The 15239-nt window shown below is 50.4% G+C and overlaps 2 protein-coding genes across 2 annotated transcripts; both read left to right on the top strand.

Annotated features, from left to right (window-relative positions):
- Positions 1-5306: 5306 nt before the first annotated feature.
- On the top strand, positions 5307-9903 carry LOC117846425 (probable serine/threonine-protein kinase PBL19). The gene is made up of 4 exons (XM_034727584.2): positions 5307-6098; positions 7908-8168; positions 8647-8769; positions 9162-9903. The coding sequence occupies exons 1-4, from the start codon at positions 5685-5687 to the stop codon at positions 9591-9593; spliced, it is 1230 nt and encodes a 409-aa protein (XP_034583475.1). The 5' UTR covers positions 5307-5684; the 3' UTR covers positions 9594-9903.
- A 122-nt stretch (positions 9904-10025) lies between these two features.
- Positions 10026-13167, top strand: LOC140221717 (succinate dehydrogenase subunit 8A, mitochondrial-like). Its single transcript, XM_072291511.1, has 2 exons — positions 10026-10567; positions 11968-13167. The coding sequence occupies exons 1-2, from the start codon at positions 10469-10471 to the stop codon at positions 12067-12069; spliced, it is 201 nt and encodes a 66-aa protein (XP_072147612.1). The 5' UTR covers positions 10026-10468; the 3' UTR covers positions 12070-13167.
- Positions 13168-15239: the final 2072 nt, after the last annotated feature.

The raw sequence follows: 15239 nt of genomic DNA, 5'->3' as shown, positions 1-15239 counted from the left end.
TGACGCATCTGCATTGCCTCAGCTCTACACTACGTCAACTCTTGAACGGCTACATCGAACAGGCTCGACTATCAATGTCGGGCGCCGTTCCTCCGGAACCAGCCCCATCTCTGGGTATTTCCTTTTTGAACTTTCTCGTTCAATTCTTATGTTTCACAGTACCAGGGGCGGATCCAAAACGGGGCTCCACCCCGGGCTAAGTTGCTGAATCACAGCCAAAACAGTCTAATATTGCCTCGTAAACCTCCTTTTGTAAGGCTAAATATCACATATGTTAAAGGAACTACACGGGCTCATCCCGGGCTGTAGCCTGGGCAGCCCGGGCCCTAGATCCACCCTGCATAGTATGGGCTCATCCCGGGCTGTATCTCGAGCAGCCCGGGCCCTAGATCCGCCCCTGCACAGTACCTACTGTATATTTTATGTTCATTGCAAATACAACGGATCATGTTCCTATTTATACTATCTTAAATGTCATGTTTTATACTATATTTCGGATTAAAATGAACTGTAAAATGCTCTGATTCAAGCCGGCGTTCTCGTGCTACAGCAATGGCATCCGCCGTGGGCGGCGAGTGTGTTCCCCACTATGCGCGCACGCCACCGCGGCCGCGGCGGCGACACCTGCCGGTGCGTAAGGCGACAGGCCTGGTGGTTGGGTCGTGTCCGGTCGGCGATCGTTGATCGCTAACCATTTCTATTTTTTTTCCAATGTAATCATTTCTTATACGGACATACTCCGTACGCAGTATGAAACCTGAGCACCATTATTGGGAGTTTGGGACAATGTGATGTAACCATATCATTACGCAATGATGAGCTCACAGCTACGTAAGCTACCAACCACGGCATTACGGCAATGTCATGCGGCAAATAGCGCAACAAAACCACAGCACCCTCTGCCCTGCAGCGCACCCTGGTTAATTGTTACCACCAATCACCGTGGTTGGCGTGACCGGACCGGAGGAGTCTTCGGCTCCGTTTGTTCCTTTAGATCTCCTAAAATCTCTATCACATCAAATATGTAGATACTAATTAGGAGTATTAAACATAGACTAATTGCATACATGGAGGTTAATTTGCGAAACGAATATATTAAGCTTAATTAGTCCATGATTTGACAATATTGTGCTACAGTAAATATGTGCTAAGGATGGATTAACCTCCGAATATTCGATGTGACATGATTTTAATCGAGACTTAAAAATCCAAACACCCTCTTCCTCTTCCACAGCACAATTGCCAACTTGCCATGAATCCAGGCGACGAGCGCGGTGACCCTGCCGCATCCAAGACTTGCACGTCCGCATCGAACCGCAAGACATTGGCTTTTCGCTTCTTTTATTTTCCTTGGATCTGCGTCGCCGATCATGGGTGCGTCCTGTTCGGCTGGACTTATAAGCCGGCTGAAAAGCTGAAACGGCTGATTTGTTGTGAGAGAAAAATATTATTCGGTGGTTGATAAGTCGGCTGATAAGATGACACTGTTCGGTGGTTGATAAGTCGGCTGATAGAAACCGGAACGCGTTCAGGAAAAAAAAAAACTGTAGCCGGCTCAAGAAAGCAACAGGGAAAGCCAGGCAGCCACCAAAACGGCACGTCGCTCGGGCCAGTCCTGTCCCGGTCAAGACGTGGACCGGCAGAGACCGACAGCCGTGCCCCACAAACCGCGCGCTACGCTACGCAGGCTGGAATTGAACGGGCCTACTACTCGTCGTGTGTGTGATGCTGTGCTTTGACCGGAAGGACCTGGTCAGAGGCTCAGAACTCAGAGGAGAAAGAAGATCCGCACCGGCTGCGCGAACGCTTTTCTCTGCTTTTCTTTGAGTTCAGTCAAAAAAAGTGCAGGAGAAAACGGTTTTGGTGTGTTCGTTGAGCAATTGGGCATGGTCTAAACTGATGTCCTTTTTCGTGAGCAGGTGGTATCAAAAAGCCTGATCAAAGTACCTTTGGAACATTTTGATCATGGATCCCATCGACCACAAAGTCGTATGGAAGTCCAAGATATGTCGTCAGGCCATGCCAGCTGTTGGCAAACAAAGGCCTGCTCAGTCCGCTCGTTCAAACGTGCATGGTCTGACTAGCTGGAGATCGAATGTTGATCGAGCTAACAAATCGTGTGGGTGGTGTGCCCTTTTTTTCTTTATCATCCTCCACCGACGTCTCATCAGTCATCATCGGATCTCCACCTGCAAAGCCAATTCTAGATAGGATGTTTTCAAAAAAAAAATTCTACCTAGGATCCTTGGGAGTTGGGAAACGACACAAGAAATAATCCAGAGTTCGCACTTGGCACACACGCACAAAAGCGTCACCGGCATCGGACGTTGGAAATCACCTCGTACATTGAATTATAATCTAAACGAAGATTTTTCGCTTCTCGTAGTTCAAATATCCAGTGACTTACCACATAAACGAGAATTAGTGGAAATAAGCAAAATGTTTGGCGGGATTCTCGCTTATTTCCAATAATAAGCGGCTTATAAGTGGAAGCAAACGGGGCCTACCTCTTCTTGTTAGACACCAACTACTTTTTTTACACGATCGTATACGTTTCTATTGATATAGTAGAAATAAAATACAAGATTACCGTATGTGTTTCTATTGATATAGTAGAAATAAAATACAAGATTACGCCCCTGGAAGGTCATAACCAGGCAAAGAAGAGAAACTAAAGAAAAAAATAGCTAAAAAAACATCCGCAGGTTAGATTGCGATATCAACACATACCGAGCTCAATACGCCTCAGGCACATAGGTTGGTCGGGTGGGGGTAGCAACACCACCTGACACTCCACAACCCCGCTGCTCGTGTACTAACAATAGTACCGTCGCCTGGGACACAAGGCCTTCAGAGGGTATCCATCGTTACAGCCAGCGCCGTCAATAACGATGATGTCCCACGCCGAACCAGCCACTGTCATGCAGTGCCACCGTTGACCACTGCAAGCCGTGTAGCCGTCATGCCATCTGGTCCGCTTGCGCCTCCTCACAAAGTTGACCTACATCGGACTAACACCGCGAAGCAGGGCTAGCCGCCGTAAAAAATCACTGCAAACAGTCGAACTGACACAAGAGCAACTGCCTTTGAACATCAACTTCTAACCGCGTGCACCGAGCTCAGGAGGTATACTGCAATACCAAGCAACCCAGTCATGTCAACGAAGAAAGCAGGATGCCACATGGGGCCACCGGTAGCCATCGGAGGATCACCTCGCACCGAAGCAGCCACCACGCTACGGGACCGCCCAATGCCTCAACCGTAGGTCTCTTAAGCCATCTGCCCCTCAAGTCTTCAACTAGGTCTCCACCACCCATCGCAAGGCCCAAAACTACCATGGCAAGAGCAATGCGTGACTGCTCGCCACCAAGCAAAACAGAGAGAGCATATGGCGTGCCACTCACCGCAATCAACACCAAGAAACAACCAGGTCGTCGGGAGGACAGGGAGGCATAGCTGGAGCTCCGAAGACGACGCCTTCAAGAAGGAAAATGACGCTAGATGCGTCGTCGCTGCCCGTCCAATAGATCTTAGGCAAGGTTTTCACTTAGAGTTCCCGGAACCGAAGCGAGGAGAGCGTCATGACAATGTCCCCGACAGGCATTGCGGCACCCAAGACATCGTCGTTGTCAGCCGGACGCACCGAGCAGAGCTTTCGCCCAGCGCCTCCCGCCTGCAGCCACCACTAGCCTCTCTGTCCACCATGGCAACCAATAACAAGACTCGCCACCCAGCTAGCACCCCTGCCACCAACCAAAACCACCGCCCCGATCCTCGCGCGCAGTGCCATCACACTGCTACACTATCACCTCTTAGCACTGGGGTGCTGCTACAGTGCTCCTCCATACGGCGTGCCGGGCCTCCCGCGCCGTCACTTCTGCGCCTCGGCCGTGTGGCCACCTCGTCGGGGGCCGTGCAGCTCCGCGCCCCGGCCTCCTCGTTGTTGCCCCTGCACACCCCGTGCGGACCTTCGCGACCACGCCGCGCGCAGCCTTCTCACCTCGCAAGCCTCCTCCAATGTCCAGCCGCCTCCCTCGTCTGTCTCCGCCTCCGCAACTCCTCTGCCGAGGATAGATGACCCAACGACACCCGCACCACCACCTCGGTGCCGCCAGCGTGCCCCTGCGCAAGGTATCCCTGTCGCGCCCCCATGGCATCCCGACACGCCTCGCACAGGCCAGCCCGGCCGTGACACCACGCCATCGCCATAGAAAATAGTTGCCGAGTCGTCGCGCGCCGTGGGGAAGCACCGGTCCAGATCTGGCCGGCCGTCGCCGTCCAGCCACGGCAGCGGGCTCGACGCCGCCGACCTGCAGCTAGAGCATCGCGCCCCAAGGGCAGCTCGGCCGATGCCCGCGTCGGCCCGCAGCCGGCCTGGGACGCCCCCCCTCGGTCGCCTTCACTGGGCGCACGCCTGGGACGCGCAGCCACCGGATCCGGCCAAAGTAGCGCCAAATCCGTGGCCTCCCGCCCATCGTCGCTGCAGCAGCAAGCTGCCTGCACTGGCGAGCTCTCTCAGGTGACTGGGGCGGCCGTGCCCGCCGCGAGCCCCCCAAGGTGCCGGGAGAAGGCCGCGTCGCCATCGACCTGCTCGGGCAGTGGTGCGATGGAGAGAGGCGGAGGGGGAGGGGTGGCGATGGGGGTTAGGGCCACCCGTGTCGCCCACATGTCGCCCGCGAGCGGAAGCCACCAGTGAATAACCCTATTCCTAGACGCCAACTATTGTCTACTAGCTGTAGTGTAGGCGGTCAGGACTGTCGACAAGTCAGAACGAACCCAATGTGTAACGGGGGTCTACTAGTACTCATCATCCCTGAAACGGCTGTAACACGACCAGCAGAACACGGAAGAATTCAGTCCAAACCGCAGCTGTAACCCCATTTGTTGCGCAAGATTTTCTCCCGGTCTCTGAAGAAGAAACCGAGCCATTTCCTGCGATATTTCCACGAAACCCCTCTCGAATTCCAGCGCCGCGACTCGCGAGTCGCGAACCTCTTCTCCCCCCCTGCAGCTGTCGGCGGCCGTACCAGCCAAAACCCGGCGGCGAAACGAAGCGGGAGCACGATGCGTTACCGTCTCCGACCCCGAGCTACAGCCACGCCCGGATGCCCCGTCGGGGACGCTCAGGCGCTCAGCCCTCCCAATTCGTCGCGTCCGCCGTCCCCCACCCCCCAGAGCCGTCCCCATCCATGACCATGCGTATGACCCGTCCACACCGCGTTGCCCCGCAACCAACCCGGACGGGACGAGCCACCGCAGAAACCCCCAGTCCCGCCCCGCCGCCCGGACGCCCTGCACAAAAGGGGGGCCGAGGACGCGCGCCCACTCGATGTCCCGCACGGCACCGCCACCGCTTCTCCACCACCGGCCCCGCGCACGCACGTACGCGCCCCGTGCCGGGCTTTCTCATCCTTTCCACGCTGTCGCGGGCGCCTTCTCTCTCTCTCCCCCCTCCCCTGCTCCGTTCCCCCTTCCGGCGTTCACACCGCCTGCTCAGCCTCGCGTCTTACAAGAGGCGTAGGCGCGTAGCCTCCGATCCCCTGAGAAGCGGAACGGCACGCGCGCGCTGTTGCCCCGATCCCCTGAGAGAGGGCGGCGGCGCGAGAGCTGCTCGCGTCGGCGACTCGAGCCGCCGGCGTTTGCGAAGTTGCTGCAGCTGCAGCTTGCGCCCGGGTGCGTGGGACATGAGCTGCTTCGGCTGGTTCAAGCGGCGGTCGAGGAGCGTCGGCGGGTCGGCGGGGAAGCGTGGGGCGTCGGCGCCGCCGTCGGGCCCGGCGACCACGACGACGGTGTCGGGGGTGAGCACGAGCCGGTCGGACGACTCCGGTGCGGTGCGGCCGGTGAGCAAGTCGGCGGGGTCGGCCGCCTCGTCGCAGTCGCAGCGGAGCATCTCGTCGCTGTACGAGGAGCGGGGCCACGGCCAGCTGCGGGTGTTCGACTACGAGGAGCTCGAGGCCGCCACGGCCGAGTTCAGCCGCGCGCAGAAGCTCGGCGAGGGCGGCTTCGGCAGCGTGTACAAGGGCTTCGTCCGCGCCGCCGACGGAAAGGGGGACCGCATCCCCGTCGCAGTCAAGAAGCTCAACCAGCGCGGCCTGCAGGTGCGTACGTGCTCTGCTTGATTGATTCATCTCTACTCTTGCTGCTCTCTGGCCTATCTCCAAGGTCGTGCGCACTCCATCATCTGCGACTCAGTTGTCCATTCCGTTCTGGTTCATTTCTCGTGATAATTCGCGTTGCTAGTGAACAAAATTTAGGGACGGATGCTACATTTATGGCGTAGTCAACGATGAGAAAATGGCAGATATGTGATCAGAAGAAATCTGCTCATGACAAGTTTAGCTTTTCATGGAGCTTGCAGATTATGTTTTTTTATTTTTGTTTTACTCTGTTTATTTGCAAAAAAAGCAGTGTGTAGTGCTGCAAGATTTAGCAAAAATTGACAGATACGTGCTGCAAGAGCAGTGTGATCTGGTGTTTTTTGATACTGGTATGCATTGGATATAGACAATTTTGATAGGATGCTTGGACTTCTCTAGACATAGACAATTTTGATAGGACGGAAAAGAAAAAAAAGGTAAGAAGAATTTTCAAGGATCTGATATGGTCATTTTGACTAGTATACTCTCTGTTGCTTTTGCAGTTGGATCATGGGTACACATTAATTGATTAATATGAACTTATGAAACAATATTTTGTAGTATGGATTGATACTGAGTGAAAGCATATGTAAAGTGTGAAAGCATATGTAGAGTTTATGGGGCCCATCAATTGGTATTATTAAATTTATATGAACTTCAGTCTACTTCAGCTGCCATTTGTAATTGTTGATTTGCAAAGAGTTAATGTTAAGTAGCTGGGAGAAGATAGTCTTGCTTATCCTAATATTTGCAGTACAGGACCAATGAGAACACCTCTTAGCCTTTTGTTCGGGAAACAGGCTAAATGGAGGAGAAATACATAAATGACTAGTTGATTAACTGTAATGTTCTAACTATAGAAACAAATGTATACTTTGACAAATCCAAATGTTGAATATTCACGACCATACAAAAAATATCTGGCAGTAAGCAACTAAGCATATAAATCATTGATCTCCATTTACATGTTTGAGAGGAGAAATGTCCAGAAAACGATGTCAACCAACCTTCTAGTTGAATTCAAAATTGCACTATTGAATTTACTCAATCAAAGGAGACCAATGGATAGAATGGAGCTGTTTGGTGTGCAACCTATACGTTCATGATGCTATGGTTAGTTGACTACTATTTACTAAGAGACCAAATCTTGGTACACCATCCTGCAAAGAAAAGTCAGCTATCATTGTGTATGATGCCTATTTATCCATTGTTTAACATTGCAAATGATGACGCCCAGATTTTGTGAATGGTGACTGATCAGTTGTAAATATATCATCGTAAGGGTATATAATAGATTTGGGGAAATAGTGAATTTGTATTGTTGCTTTATTTGTCTGCATAGTGGGATGTTTTTCAGCAATGCAAAGTGGATACTCAGATTTATGCAGCGTAGTGAGGAAATGCAACTTCTGATCCCTACGAATTAAGTGATCATCTATATTTTCATAAGGAAGAAATTCACACTGCTGTCTAATTTTGGGATCAATCAGAGAATTACCTTAAGAATACAAGACCGTTTCATGCTATGATAATATCCTCCTGAAATAATTGACCATGTACCAGAATGTAAATTAACTATTGTTCTCTGAAAAGAAATGTGAAGTGTTTAATGCCCTATTTTCTACTGAATGTTGTTAGTCTATTAGAAAATGTTTGTTGCCTCCTCTTATCTTATTTCTTCATGAAATGGCTGTGGTTCTACTATCTTTTTGTGCAACATAAGATTTTTTTTCTAATAATTTGCAGTTTCTCTGAATTTTGTTATGCCAGGGACATAAGCAATGGTTGGCAGAAGTACAGTTTCTTGGTGTTCTGGAGCACCCAAATCTTGTAAAGCTACTTGGATATTGCGCTGTTGATAGTGAAAGAGGGCCACAAAGATTGTTGGTGTACGAGTTTATGCCGAACAAGAGCTTGGAAGACCATTTGTTCAGGCGAGCTAATCCTCCTCTGTCGTGGAACGGAAGGCTTCAGGTTATCCTGGGTGCTGCAGAAGGATTGGCTTACCTTCATGAAGGCGTAGAAGTTCAGGTATTCTTCAAACCTGCACAATTGCTTGCGTGCTTTCAATTCACTTCCAAAAAAATAGCCTATCTTCCATGGTTTTTGAAATGGAAAAGCGTCCTAGCTAGCAAAAGCCATCCTCTGACTTCTTGCTTCAAAGATTCCAGGCAGCCAACTTCCTTGACATTTCCTGAAAGCACAGTTCAATGTTCAAGGCTCCTACATGCAGCCAACGTATCAGATTTCTCTTCTAGCTGTGCTGTTGTATGAAACATTCCAGCCTTGTCTAGCATCAAATACTTAGTAAAGAGAGTTCCCCAGCTGATTGTCATGAGCCATCAAGAAAGATCAAAATATCACATTTAGTAGGCTGTCATTGATGATAACACTTTATCATGACCTGTTCTGTAGCGTGCACTACAGTACTCTTTCTTGTTTGGTGGTGAGTCATTGTTTCAGAAAAGCTAGTACCTTATCTTGATCCGTCAATTTTGATTTTGGCTAGGTAATCTACCGGGACTTCAAGACCTCGAACATTTTACTGGACAAGGACTTCAGAGCAAAGCTGTCAGACTTCGGGCTAGCCAGGGAGGGACCAACTGGAGCAAACACTCACGTCTCAACCGCGGTATGTCTCCCTCCGTCTTACCAGGAGTAATATAGTCTGTCGTCTCATCCATCAATTTGATCGGGCACTGAAGGCACACACATATACTAGTCGCACTAGATTAGTCAATAGTTGGCAGCCGGCCATTTACTGTTTCTGACCCTAGTTCGTAGGCAATGCAATGCACCCACGCTTCCATTGTCAATGGCACCTTCACTTTCTTTCGATGCGTTCCATGCACGGCGCTGTCATTTGACTCTGAAAACAATCTGCGCTAGACGCCATGCTAACGCAGGACACGAAGATAGCAATAGCATGACGCTAGGGAGCATGGTTTGTTCTTCCTGAAAGAGTTGCCGCGATAAAGTTTGTTCAGTTTTGACAGCTCTGGTGCTTGTGGTTTGGTGTCACAGGTCGTCGGGACGCACGGGTACGCGGCGCCGGAGTACATCGATTCGGGGCACCTGACGGCGAAGAGCGACGTGTGGAGCTTCGGCGTGGTGCTGTACGAGATCCTGACGGGGCGGCGGTCGCTGGACCGGAACAAGCCGGTGGCGGAGCAGAAGCTGCTGGAGTGGGTGGCCCAGTTCCCGCCGGACAGCCGCAACTTCCGGATGATCATGGACCCCAGGCTCCGCGGCGAGTACTCGGTGAAGGCCGCGCGGGAGATCGCCAAGCTGGCCGACAGCTGCCTGCTCAAGAACGCCAAGGAGCGGCCCACCATGAGCGAGGTGGTCGAGGTGCTCAGGCGGGCCGTGCAGGCGGCCGAGCCGGATGGCCGGGCACCCGGTGCCGGCGCCGTCAAGGGGAAGAGAGCCGACGCGGCCGCGCCGTCCAGGAGGTGATTGCTACAGAGTCGTCGGCGCGCGAAGGCTCTGGTTGGCAGAGCCAAAGTTAGACAGGGAGGGGAGACTGATATGCTGTCATCGGACGTGACAGCACAGCACACAAAAGAGTGTTAGTTTTGGGGTGTATGGTGTGGGTTAGTGGCGGGGGGCTTACAAATATTTTTTGGGCACATTACTTAGATAACTTGTGTACATAGAGACGGCTTTGGCGGATTGAAGTTTTCCTTTCCCTTTCGAAAGTGAGAATTTTGAAAGAATTTTGCACTGGCTCTAAGAAATAGATTCGCACTCAAGTTGTTCTCTTGTATACTGACTGACTGAGTTGTGACAATCAGGTTAAAAAGTCGAGCACATCCCATATCAAATGCACTTTCTCTGAGTTGATTTGAATGTACCAGCAACTGATGGCCTCTGATCTCCATCTTGTAACGTTGCGAGCTGTGCTTTCCAATCTAATCACAGACGACGACGACGACGAATAGACAGCTCAAATACCCAACAAGCTCGCCCCGTTCTCGAACCTGTATACTCGATACTTGTGCTTGATCAGCGACGCGTTGGAGACACCAGAACGGAACACGGCGGTGGCGTCGGAGGTTTGAGGCGGGCGTGCGGAGTAAACGAACTTGGCAGTCGACGAGCCATCCTTGGGCCTCAAAACATCGAGCCTGCCGGAAGCCGAAAACGCGAGCTACGGGCCAAACAAAGCCCATGGATCTCAGGCCCAGAGGTCGAATGAAAAGAGCCCGCCGAACCTGCCTGCGCTGCTGCTACTGGTTGGAGTGTTGGACTAGGGCTGTTGTACAGGTACGAATGTACGATACGAGGGAGTCGTGGACTCGTGGGCTCGTGGCTGTAGAGGCGGCGAGAAGATGATCTACCGGAGCTGGTCGCTGCTGTCGTCGACGGCAACCATCTGGGGCGGAGCGGCCGCAGCGGGGCTCGCCGGCGTCTTCCTCTTCGGCGGCAAGGTTCCTTACCTCGCCATTACCGTTTCTAACTTCTAATAACCTAACTTCTAACCTCTAATCTAATCTAAGATACTGGTGGTTCCACTTCTATCTGATCCATCGTTTTCAGTAAACCTGAAATCGTACCGAATTGTTAGAAAATGGCGCGGTCTCGTTAGAATTTGTTGGGAATCTAGATCTTTAATTCCTTTTGCGATATTAATTTTTTTTTCGTTTTTTTCCGATCCGACCGCGACCAAGATTGTTATTAGGCTAGGTCATTATTGTAAGCATTAATTAGAAATTGAATTCAACGAGTTCAGTCCAAACTACCAGAGAAGAGTTGCTAGCTTCCTGCTCAAGGGAAGCTGCTTGGAGCAATTTAACGAACAATGGGTTTTGATGTGTTTGGCTTGAATCCTTGATATGAGGAGGGAAGGTGTAATAATTAACATGAAGGGCATCGAGATAGTTTCCTTGAAAGACGCAATCACGCGAAATGGGGTTTGGCTAGAGCCCTGCACCGGTGCTCACATAATAGCTTTTTTTTTTATCTCTGGTGGTATGTATTCTACACATCTACTAGGTTTGCTGTTGAAACTTCATACCTCCTTCCTTCCTAGTACAGTTGGAACATTATAAGATTTCTAAAAGTCGAAACTGGAAGAAAGGGAGGTCATCATCCTTGGAGACGAGCATGAAACCGTGGCAGAAGTGAGTCTTGCAGGTATGGGTCCATTGTATCAGGATTCAGGAATAAACGAATAATACGTGACTTGACTACATATACCTTACATAATGGTGCGGGAACATGCACATTTTCCTTTTCCTTAGCTTGCTGCAAAGGGCCCTTTGTCATGGCTCACAAACCTTAAACTATTTTGGTGTCATGAGCACATCAAGTAAATCTTCTAGGAGTTAGGCGAGTTAGGCATCAGTCACACTGAATGATAAGTTTCTAGGAAAAAAGGTGTACTGTATGGATACCATGGTGGCAATGACTTGGTACTCATGTCGTGTGCATCACAGAGAGTTGAGAATAACTAATGTTGAAAATTTGAAGAATGGAACCTGCATGAGATCCTAATTTTCCACTAGCGTTTTCGTACTGTTAAGCACACAGGGTGATCTTCAAGTGATGCGTCAGCTTTCTCACCTCATCATAGAGATGTCAAATGCCAAATTCCCCAAAAAGAATTTATAAAAATGGACCAAACGAAGACCTGAATTTATCATCTGTTTTAGGGGGGATACTGTCTGCCTTAAAACAGACTCCAAGCTGTGCATCGAGAGCCTAATAACCTCACATAGTCGCATACCCTAAGCATAAGTTGCCTCATTTTTTGAGGGTTCTTTTTTTGTGTATTTTTCTTGTGTCACTAGTGATCCTTCAATGGTTTGATGAGGTTTCCACTTTCCAGGAGGGGTTTCAGGACTACCTGCGCCGTGAAGGTGAGAGGCTCCGGCGCCAGGACCGGGCCACGATGGCCGGCGCCCATGGACCGTGGAGAGGCCGGGCCTAGGGACAACGAAATGAATGTTGCGGATGGATCTACCATGCTTTAAACATGACCATTTGTCCATTTTGCTGCCATCATCCAATAATCGTGGCTTTAGCGTCACTTTCCATCACGCCCTTTGATGAACTTCGCTGTGTAGCTTGTCAAGTGGCAGAGGCCCTGTCAGTATCGTCGATAAGTCGACGTGTTGCAGCACTACTGTTCCCATAATGTCCATGAACGGGGCTCTAGTTGCGCGTCACACGATTGCCGCATCATAATCCATCACTTTGTGTCATGGCGTGCTGTTCTTGTTTTGGCCATGCATTCAGATTCAATCAAGTTATTGCCGCGTCCTCTTTCCCTGAATTTGGTTGGAATTTCCTAGTGCGGCGACGATGATGACAGCGACCGCATTCGCGATCAAGTCTTTGATTCTGCCACTAATCATTTTGGATTTGAGTTGCTGCATCCTGATCTTACCTTGAGCTTGAAGTCTTTTCCCATGGGTAAGCAGGAAATGATTGTGCTACTGCTACTGGATGCCATCAGCCGTGGACTTGCTCGAGTCGTCGCGCGGCCATGGAGGATGGAGCTCGTGCTGTAATATTTTAGAGCCGCCGGTCAGGTAAAGTCTCCGTCTACATGCATGCCAAGCTGGTATACTGATGTGTAGCCAGTAGACAACGAAGACATTATCGTGTATTTTTATTGCTGCCCAGGTCTGAACAATGCCAAATCTTTCTTGCCGGTGCTTTGATTGGGCGTGCGATCCGGTGCCGATCGACTGACACGTCCTCGTTGTGGGCATTTTGTCCGATCCCGTCTCCAAGTATCCAGCTTTGCTCCGGGTACGGTTATAACTTATAACCCTTTTGCACGTGTGAATACTGAATACGTAGGGACTAAGGGTCCAACGACTCTGGTTGGGCTCAGAGTCGGTCTGCGAAGTGTTGTGTACGTTGAGGTGTTGCATTTGTTTTTGGTAAGGTGTTTGCCGTGAGTGAGATACTAGACGTTTCTTTTAGTTTTTTTTATCATGGATTGCAGTTTTTAAAAAGTTTTACCTGAAATAAACAGCTAGTACTAGCTTTTTCTTCACATGTTCCACGATATAACTCGCCCAGATTCTACAATCCAACTATTTACACTCCATTACTCCTTTTTCTTCTTTTCACCTTTTGATGTACCCACTCACAATCCAGACCTATTTATTTCAGCTTTTTAGACTCACCTTGTGTAATTATCACTACTGGGGAATGGACCTTTCTGCATCAGTACCGGTTGTAATTAGGCCTGGTACTACTGTGAGCATTAGTACTAGGTCTAACTGCTAGGTCCTCAGGAGGTCCCCGTGAGCCCCTTTGGTACTGGTTGGAAGCTCCACCCGATACTAAATGTCATCCAATAGTACCGGGTGGAGCCTCCACCCGGTACTAAAGTCCCTCAGGCACATTAGTACCAGGTGGAGGCTCCACCTAGTACTAATGGGACTCCTTTAGTACCGGTTGGAGTTACCAACCGGTACTAAACGAGCTCCCACTACTTGTCATCCCATCTGCTAACTTCCTCTCGATTCTTATCCGTCTACTAAAGCAGCTCCCATCCGTCTCTCTCCCATCGATCCTTCCTCTCTGTCCTCTCTCTCTATCTCTCAGCACCGCGGCAAAGAGGCACGACGAGGCCAAGTGCAAGCGGCGGGGGCCGGGCGAGAGGGCGGCGGGAAGGAGGGCGAGCGGCGGCGGGAGGGTGGGGGCGGGGGTGGCAGGTGGGAGGGTGGCAGGAGGGAGGGTGGCGCGGGAGGGAGGGCGACGACAGCGGGAGTGAGGCCGGCGACGGCGGGGGACGGGCGGGAGGGTGGTGGGAGGGAGGCCGGCGGCGGGGGCAGCTGGATTTCTATTTTTTTTTATTTTTTAATACCACTTTATTTCAACCGGCAATACCCGTGCGAAACCGATACTAAAGGGGGTTACCAACCAGTACTGATGGAGTTTTCCCAGTAGTGGGTGGATTTCATAATGCATAACGTGCTATGCTAAATGATCGGCTCCATACAAATCAACATGGACTGAATAGATCGGTCCTCTCAAAACTTCCTCCATCTGACCAAAGACACCTTCTAACAGTGTCCCCAATTTCCTCGAAAAAGATGTAGGAGCATGCAGTGAATAGCTAACTTGTGCGTAAGCATACTTTGTATTTGGGTCTAGGCCTATGTTCACCATTCTATATTAGTATGCAAAGACTAACAAATCTTTTTGTTTCCCTTGTGCTTCGTCCAATTCATGCGTTTTGATATTCTGCTGTATGCAAATTATGTGTTGGAATACATATTTCATTTTATTTTTCGCGCAAGCTAAACTGTATTTTACAAACCATGCAACCATTCAGTCAAATTCTTGCATTATGGTCCTTAAAAAAATTCTCGCATTATTTTGTTAAACCCATTTGATTGGGAACATGAAGCATCTAAACAGGGGATAAAAAAAGGAAATTCTCGAGCTCCTAAAAGAGGCGAGAACGTATCTACTCCCTCCGTTCCAAATCGTTTTGGTTTTTTTCATATGCGTTTGCAAACATTTAGACGTAGTGTATATTTTAATGCATAAGAAGAACTACACATTAAAAAAGCTAAAATGACCTATAATTTTGGAACGAAGAGAGATTATGGTACGATGTCACTGTCCTAATTACGACTTCCAGCTGAGCTAGGCAGAGTCGGTGATGCCCGAACGTTACCGACGATCCAATCCGTACGTTGCGGATCACGTGGTCCACATGGCACCAGCAATTCCCCACGTGCACGATGTAACAGATCCGTGCCGTCCTTCACTCCGGCCGCCCACGGACGTACGGCCTTGATCTGCCGCCCGGCGCCCGAGCCGTTTCCCAACCGTTACAGGCTTACGGCGGTCTGAACGAGCCCGCACCACACGCAACGTCGACGACATGAGCTGGCCGAACACCGCACACGGATCCGATTCCACTCCATTTCCTCCACGTCAGCATCCCAGGCGAACAATCCTCCTCGCAGCCAATCTAACGCGACAGCGTTCCAGCCACGTCGACTCCTCCTCGCAGCCGATCCCGCGGGAGCCACCCTTATCTCCACCAGCGCGCCACGTCCACACGCGAGCCGACACTACTCGCTGACATCTGGGCCCCGCGAGCACCAGTCCTCCCGCCCTAAACGA

Source organism: Setaria viridis, chromosome 2 (genome assembly GCF_005286985.2).
Source record: "Setaria viridis chromosome 2, Setaria_viridis_v4.0, whole genome shotgun sequence".
Taxonomy (NCBI): Eukaryota; Viridiplantae; Streptophyta; class Magnoliopsida; order Poales; family Poaceae; genus Setaria; species Setaria viridis.
This window is presented reverse-complemented; position numbering and strand designations above follow the sequence as displayed.